At 36.7% G+C, this 8,398-nt stretch overlaps 1 protein-coding gene across 1 annotated transcript; it reads left to right on the top strand.

The window, feature by feature from the left end:
* Positions 1–1,654: 1,654 nt before the first annotated feature.
* On the top strand, positions 1,655–7,903 carry LOC149546144 (protein CORTICAL MICROTUBULE DISORDERING 5-like). Its single transcript, XM_089791028.1, has 4 exons — positions 1,655–3,304; positions 4,971–5,174; positions 6,570–6,661; positions 6,763–7,903. Exons 1-4 carry the CDS (start codon positions 2,462–2,464, stop codon positions 7,562–7,564), a joined length of 1,941 nt encoding a protein of 646 aa, XP_089647154.1. The 5' UTR covers positions 1,655–2,461; the 3' UTR covers positions 7,565–7,903.
* Positions 7,904–8,398: the final 495 nt, after the last annotated feature.

The raw sequence follows: 8,398 nt of genomic DNA, 5'->3' as shown, positions 1-8,398 counted from the left end.
ATTTGGATTTTCTCTTTAATTTCATTCCTTGCTAAATTGCTCCTATCATTTCAATTTAACTATTCAAAGTATTTCTCCCAAAATGGTAATCAAGAGATTCTTAACATTTTAAAAATAAAACTTCATTTATGTTCATTGTCTGTCATAAGACAACACCCATGTGTCTACCAAGGATGCTAATGAAGTTGTGGAATTTGATGTTACATCTGCCAAGTGTCTAAAGCCTTCTCAATAAATCCATTTGATGGATGTCCATACCTTGTTCCATTGTTCCCATTTTGACATGGGCCAATGTGATGCTCTTGGATCAATAGAAAATGTTATTGTGTCTACACCTCACACCATTACATCCAAGGAAACATGATCACATTTGACCAAATAAGACCACACTAGGATGAACATATGTACACATTACAATTCACCAATGCTTAAATTTCTACCCTTCCCATGATGTCATGCTGCAATCTGAAAAGCATATCTAAATCTCAACAATGTTGCCTTCGCCTATTTCTTTAATTGTCAACCTCTAAATCAAAACAAAGAAAATGAACACAATGTTGCCTTTGCCTATTTCTTTTAACATGACACAATCTTAATGTGAACACTATACTTCTTTTGATTTAAAATATAAATATAAAATGATACTATAATTTTAGTTTAGATCTAATGAAAAGAAAGACATAGTAATCAAAGCAAGCATTATCACCATAATTTTATCCTAGGAACAAATACACACTATTTGTAATACTCCTTGAAAAAAAATCATTGAAATCTCTATACTTTTTAAGGATCCATCATTGAAATCTCTATACTTTTTAAGGATCTAACTTGCTAGGTTTGTGGTGTGCTTCTATACCACCTAATTAATGTCTAGACATTCTATTGTAACAACAAAGGAAGTGTACCTCCTTCAAACCTACGTGGCACCATAAAATGCGTTGCACTAACTCACTAATCATGTTAAAAATTCAATTGATAATTGCCACAATAACTATATTTCACTTACTAATAGATAAGTTTGCCACAATAATTAAACCATTGATCCTTTCAATATTTCAATGGCGCACATGATAATTTCAAAATAATAACAATCTTCTAATATACATTTATGCAATAAATAAAATAATTTAACATCAAAGTTATCTTTCAGTATATTAAAAAATATATATTAAAGATTGTAATCTAATTTTCTAGATATTTCTTTTGAGCAATAGAATTCTATTTCAATTAAAAAATTATGTCTATTTGATGTCCACGGAATTATTTACTCTTACCTAGAAATCAAATCGTTGGATGCTCTCTAAATTCTATGAGACCACATTCATTCGTCATTTTAACTTTGTTTTCTTCTACAGTGCCGTACACGTACAATGAACAGAAACACATGCCCGCTAATTTCAACAGAATCGGCTTCAAATTCAAAGCTATGACAATAACGTTCAAGAATTAAATACTTGAGAATGAACAACCAAATAAATATTACCGTTGGGAATTTGAATGATGAACGTTTTAATTTGAATCCAACGGCTGTTTGGACTTCGAAAAGAATTCCTCTGTTACCGTTGATGCCAATGTCATATTGGCAGACTGACATAAAGTGATGATCAGGGTTTTGGGAATCCATATTTGGTCAACCGTCAGAAATTTGAGGTGTATAACGTCTTCGAAGTAAAAATATTTATTAGAAGGTTTTCTCTTTTCTGAAATTTCGGAGTACAGATCTTTTTACTCGGATTTAGCATGCTCTGGTGGCCGGAGTTTGTAGAAAAGTGATTCTGTAGGTAAGGACGAGATTCCCTTGCGCTATGGCTGGTTTATGAGAAGTTTTGCCAGAGGAAGCGAGATATGTTGTAATATTTTCACAGAACGGCTCAAATTAACGAATTGTGATTTTGAAGTAATTAGAATTGCAGGTTTGAGTGCAATCTCTGTTTTCTACAGGATTTACTGAGTACTAGTGGAGGAAATCTGGCAAAATCTGCAGATTTAGCAGGAAGAGATGAATTCTGGGGTGTTCTTAAGCGAGGGTTTCTTTTTGTTGAGTTTTAAATTAATGTTTGAGGAAAACGGGAGCTTTAAATGCTTGCTGCAGTAGATTAAATATTTCTTAGGCATCAGGTGACAGTCTCGTGAATTTATCAGTAAAGGTTGAAATCTGGCCGGGGGTATTTAAAGATTCACAACAATGGGAGGGGTTTAAAGCTTCCTCATGGGAAGTTTAGAACAAGTTTTTTCTTTTTTCCGCTCATGAATATTTGCCAAATTTTGGGTTTTAACTCATTTTGCAGCATCATCAAAGCAGCGAAGCTCGGTTTTGGTAGAAAACGGGCATGGTCTAAGCTTTAAATTTTCGAGCCTTTGCGGCCATTATCTGATGAAGGGGTGACTGCATATATCCAGCCTTTCCCTACATCCTGGTGATCATTTCCAGGCTTCTTAAAATTTTATTTCCGGTTTAGTTATGGCGACATTAGTTCCAGGCATTCTTTTGAAGCTTCTGCAGAACATGAATGCAGACTTTAAAGTCACAGGCGAGTATCGCTCGGCACTATTGCAGGTAATTGACATAGTTCCTGTAGATTTGGACCGTAAAGAGCTCTGGCCAAAACAAGGGTTTTCAATCAAGGTCTCAGACTCCTGTCATTCAACTTATGTGTCTCTAACAGAGGATCAAGAGGACTTAGTCTTGAGTAATAAATTGCAGTTGGGTCAATTTATTTATGCGGAGAAAATCGTACCTGGATGTACCATTCCTCTTCTTCAGGGCGTCAGGCCTATTCCTGGTCGCCATCCTGTAGTGGGGACGCCCGAGGATTTGGTAGGTGTGCATGAAAATCAGGACCAGAAAGAGAAGCAACATGAGAGTCCGAGTTTGAAGGGTTCCAATCCTATTTCTGGGGAGAGCTTTGGGTCGAAATGGCCTCCTCGCCGTAGCTCTTGGGATCCAGAATCTGGACTCGAACTTGTGACCTTGGCTGGGGCAAAAGCTGATTTGCAACGAAAATCACCCTTTGGAAAACAAGCTTCTTCATATGAGGTATTCACTCCTACTAAAGATATGGTTGAATCATTGAAGTCCACGTCTTCACCCTTTAGCAGGGTCACTTCCAGTGCTGGAAAACACCAGAGTGTTTCTCCTTCATTTACAGTTCGGTCTTCCATGACTGTAAACGCCATACCCAGAGCAGAAATTGCTTCAGGGATTTCAAAGAACTTACGAAAGAGCTGCTGCGAAATGCCACTACCTGGCAAGATTGTGAGGAGTAAGAGCGTCTCCGAACGTGAGAGAAAAATAACAAATTCTGTAGGTACATCTTTACTCTCTTATTTGGTTGGTCATGTTCTTTATGCTGCACTTTGTTTCCGAAAATGTATTCATGCTGAATGTCTTCTAAATACATTCCTAGAATAATCTTCCGATTGGGTTGGATAAACCTTCTTCCCTTTCACGCAGAGGCAAAAGTACTGCACTTATAATGTTTGGTTGGCATTACTCCCTCCTGTTATATTAGATGTTATTGAGGCTCTTGCAACCTGCATATGCCCCCTCGTTAAGATTTTCCCTCCAGCTGTAAAATTCAGGAAAAACCTCAGTGGCTAAACGTAAGTATATAATGTTCTATTGCCTCGCTGGAGCTCCTCTACTTTGTAAGGCATCAAACATTCTGGTAAGGATGGCTTAACTCTTTAAGCCCCAAGCCCCTAGCTCAAAATCAATTATAAATGAAGCCCAATGCAAATAAAAAAGAACCCTAGTGCTAAATTTAACCGTATAATGTATATGAGGTTGATTCTAGAATCCACTTTGATAATAGATAACTACTTTTAAGGTTTTTTCGTAGGTTGCAGGTCAGGGTCTTTGTGAACAAGACTAATTGCAGAGGAGTATTTTGATGGTTGGCCTATTGACGTGATTTTGAACTGCCCTCTACTAACGTTCATACACTTCTTGGGTTGAGTAACCTGTTATAATATTGGATAGATTGAGTACTGTAAATACATACATACATACACACACACACATGCATATATTATATATATACATACATTAGTATCATTGTGGAGAAGATTTCTCTTACAGCTGTTCACTGATCTGTAGAAGCTGTTTTCACTCTCAAGCTATGTACATGACAAAAGTAATGTACAGAATTATTGTATAGAATTGTTAAAGTAATTTTTATGCAAGTTGTTACATGTTCAGCGGGAAAAATCAGTAATTATGCGAGTTGATAAAACTGTTACTTCCAGTCCTACTCACTGACAGTAGAGGAAGCTTTCCATGCACTTCTAATAATTAAGGATCAAATTTTGTATTTCTTGATGGGAGAGAAGCCTGGTAAGTATTCTTTGTCAGCTAATTTGATCAAGGCCCAAGGAATGCTTAATTTCCTAGTTTTGAGAACTTTTTGAAGAACCAAATAAAATTTTGCAGTCATATATGAGAATTTCTAGAATATGTTTTTATTCTCAAACTCTCTACTCACAAAAGAAATGGATGCATACAATTTAATTAAGATGCTTTCAAACCTTTTTATATAGAGTTGTTTGTGAACACTTTAGAACAATTTTTATGTAAGTGCTTACATGTTTAGCGCGTAGTGCGCAAGTTTGTAAAAGTTGAAACTGTGATTGTGTATCCAATAATCCAGTCCTTTTCACGGACACTTTAGACTAGGAAGCTTCACATGCATCTTTGATAACTGATCCCAGATCAGTTTTTGTATTTGCCTCCATCTAAGTCATCCATCAGTGACTTAGATTAAGGCCTAAGGAATGCTTAATAATTTGTTTTGAGAATTTCTTGAAAGACCTAGTAATATGTTGAAATCATAACCAACATAAATGAGAAGGGTATGGAAGTCAAAATATAAGTGAAAAAGTTGCTTATTCCTCTCTTCAAGTTTACTGCATTTTCTGAAATTAAAAATTTTTGTACCCAAATGTGCTTAGATTTGTTTTGTTTTTTGCAGGAAAAGAATCCCACACCTCCAAAGTTGAATCATATCCGTGCATCACTTTCACCTGCAGGCAATTCAAAGATCAGAGCCTCAGTTTCTTGTCTGAAAAGTCCATCCATCCCAAAGTCTGATGTTGCTACTGTTAGCTTCGATACAATTGATGCTGGGAATGGGCTTTGGAAATCTCTGCCAGGAAAGCTCAGCAGTATAGGAAAGGTATGAAGTTATTATTTGGCTTTAAGAGTTCAGTTAGTAGTCAGCTGGTGGCATTTGCCAATTTAAATATTTATCCTTATATTCCAAATGAGTAGAGAACTGATGACATTAAGAGTTCAGTTAGCAGTCAGCAGGTGGCATTTGCAATGGTTGAGAGGTATAAAATATAAATACATATTCCCAGGAAAAGCTAGTTATGATGGGGGTCAGTAGCTCAGTGGTAGAGTGGCTCACCAATCAGTGGTTATCCATGGCCTAAATGATTTTGCGGGAAGTATTTGTCATTTCGCAATGGGCACTGTAGTCAAAATAAGCACAGATAATAGAAGACCAATATCGAAGGTCAAGAGGTAATAGAGAACATAATCACTGTTTTCTTGCTGGAGGTAACACACTTGTAGGAAAAGTTGGTCATGAAGAGGCAAATAATCGGGGGTCATCCCAGGTCTAAATTGTTAGTGAACAAGTTTATAGCATTCATCGGTTGACATTAACCAGTTCAGTCAAGTGCCCAGCAGGTGGTATTTGCCAATTTGAACCAAGGAGAGAAGATGGGTAATAAATTAGAGACGACAGTTTAGGGGCCATCCTGGACTTCAGTTGTAGAAAATTTTGTGATATTTGCCTTTTATTTTTAGTATTAAGCAATTCAGTCCAGTGGTCAACAGGTTGCGTTCACCAACTTAATTAATATAGTTATGCTCAACATGAGTACATATAATAGAGATTGATGCTAGTGATCAAGTATCTTTCATGTTGGAGTTGACAATAAACATTGTAGGGGAAACTTGGTCTTAATAGACGTAAAGTAGCTTAGGTTGGGTGACCACCAAATCAATGAAAAAGAACAAGAAGCAAGCAGAGATAGAGATCAGAGTCATTTTCTTGTTGGAGATAATAACAGAAACTCATAAGAAAACCTGTTTATGTCAGAGTGTGGGGAGTAACCCAATGGTAGAGTGACCGATCCACCGGTTAAAGCTCATCCTGGATTTGGAGTGAGCTTCTACCATTCTCATGAGAGAGAAAATAAATCTTAATTTGAGAGATTTTACAAAAATATTGTCAGAATTGTCATCCCTCGTGATGTAGGAGCCTTACACTCACCAACATACCAATAACCCAGTGACATTAATATATTTTAAATATGCAGTTTAGTTTATTTTCCATATTTTTTGTACATTTCCAATACACTTTAGTTTATCTTCCATTTTTGAAGTCCCCAGCATAAAAGGTTCCATTGACATGGCAGGTATATTTGAATAGTTGCCTGTCCCAAGGTTTCTATAATCCACGTAGTCTGATTAACCGGGTCCTTGGTCTTGTCTTGTTACATTTTAGACTGAAGTGACATGTTTTAGATGAGTATCTGAAATGAGCGAAGTGTGATTGCAGGAAGCTGTGAGCAAGCGTGATGCAGCTCGTGTCGCAGCACTGAAGGCACTGCAGGAAGCTTCTGCAACTGAGACAATGGTGCATATTCTGCAGTAAGTATAAATAGTCAAGCAATATTTTTAAGGGATTTATATTACTTGAAAGATGAACTATGTTATGGAAATTAATTGGGTCTACTATTTATTTATTTTAGGAAGCTTGCAGAACTGTGCTCCTCTGCAGATCCGGACATCCCAGGAACCTTTGTAGAACAGTTTCTGGATTTACACAGTCAAATCTCACAGGCCCTTGCCAACATGGAGTCACTGACCAAGACTCTAACTCCAGACACAGAGTGCTCTGTTCTCAATGAAATAGCGTGCAACTCAACATCTCATGGATCACCATTGAAGAAATTGTCAAGAACTTTACTTCGAAAGTCAACTCAGGATCTATCAGGGGTTTCAAAGCTGGGCACTAGTACAACAACAGGAGTCTCTACTCAAGTGCCTCTACCTCCCAAGCGAAATTTGGCTCAGTCAATTTCATGCTCTCCTAATAGATTGCCCACTAGGAACGCATCTGTGGGATTTGACAGGAGCCCTATACCCAAAGTGTCTTCTTCTTACATTCCAAGGACTCTGAAATGCACCAGATTTTCTGATCAGAACAGGGATTCAGCTCAGTCAATTCAGCAGCCTGGTGATATGGAAGAATCCAAAGGGAGGAATGGTCTCCTACAGATGGTCAAGCTTGCTAGACAGATTAAAACAGAAGCAGAATCATGGTTCATTGAACTGGTGGAGAAAGCCATAGACAAAGGCTTTAAAAACATGAAGTCCTCTGAAGACTCCAAAGCAAAGATAGCAAGCAAGCAAGCATTGCTGACTAAACTAGTTAATTGGATTGAGCAACAACATTTAAGTAGCCGTTGCAAAAGAGAAGGATTATCTTCCAATCCTAAAGTGGCAGAGGTGCTCAGGAGATTGAAAATACTCAAAGTGAAGAAGTCATAAAAGTCTTGCAAGATGAGATCAAATGACTTATCATGTCCTTGAGGCCAAATTGGTCTTTAAAAAACTTGTTGTGTATCTACAGGTTTAGCATATTTGTGTTCATGTATACTGGATATAAGGAACGTTAATTATTCTTTTATTTAGGTCAAATATTAGTCATAGTCCAATAAGTGTGGCTATTGGATATAATATATTATAACCTATTCGTTTGTCTGAATCTTAACAGAGGTTTGATGGTCTGTGTTTGTGTCAAGAATATGTAGACTGTTGCACACAGATACTCATGTATTGATATTTTGAAAAATTTATTGAATAAAAGATTGACAGTTTTATGAGAAACATATTATCAATATAGCCCTATCTTGTCAAGATTGGTCTATTTGCTGTAATTTTTACAATGTGGATCAAGTTTATTAGGGTCTAGAATTGCATTTATACTGTTTCTGGTTAGCATAAACCGATGTGAAATTACACCTGCAGATCAGCACCTTCAAATAATTCCTTGAGAAGTGCATATGTTTTTTAATTTTATAAAATGCATGGATACCAAATATGAGCGATTGTTTGTATAGCTGTTTTTTCTTTTATTTTTCTAGATGTGGATCAACTTTTTTAGGGTCTGGAATTGCATCTATACTGTTTCTGGTTAATGTAACTTGGTGTGAATCAGCAATTTTAAGCAATTGCTTGAGAAGCACAACAGGAAAATCAATATTTGTTCCAAGTCTTCTGCATATCTTTTTTCATTTTATGATGTACATTGATAGCAAATATGAGCAATAGAGAGGAATGGTCTCCTACAGATGGTCAAGCTTGTAAGGCATATTAAAACAG

Source organism: Cupressus sempervirens, chromosome 7, assembly GCF_028749045.1.
Source record: "Cupressus sempervirens isolate cs-2001-9-10 chromosome 7, ASM2874904v1, whole genome shotgun sequence".
Lineage (NCBI taxonomy): Eukaryota > Viridiplantae > Streptophyta > Pinopsida > Cupressales > Cupressaceae > Cupressus > Cupressus sempervirens.
The sequence above is the reverse complement of the archived record's forward strand: the minus strand, read 5'-3'. Positions and strand labels throughout refer to the sequence as shown.

What these genes read in the sequence shown, in the direction of transcription:
- LOC149546144 (XM_089791028.1), top strand. Translation starts at nt 2,462, where the DNA reads ATGGCGACATTAGTTCCAGGCATTCTTTTGAAGCTTCTGCAGAACATG. An exon ending in AGAGAAAAATAACAAATTCT is followed by an intron (nt 3,305 to 4,970) that starts GTAGGTACATCT and finishes TGTTTTTTGCAG; the next exon opens with GAAAAGAATCCCACACCTCC. An exon ending in ACAATGGTGCATATTCTGCA is followed by an intron (nt 6,662 to 6,762) that starts GTAAGTATAAAT and finishes TATTTATTTTAG; the next exon opens with GAAGCTTGCAGAACTGTGCT.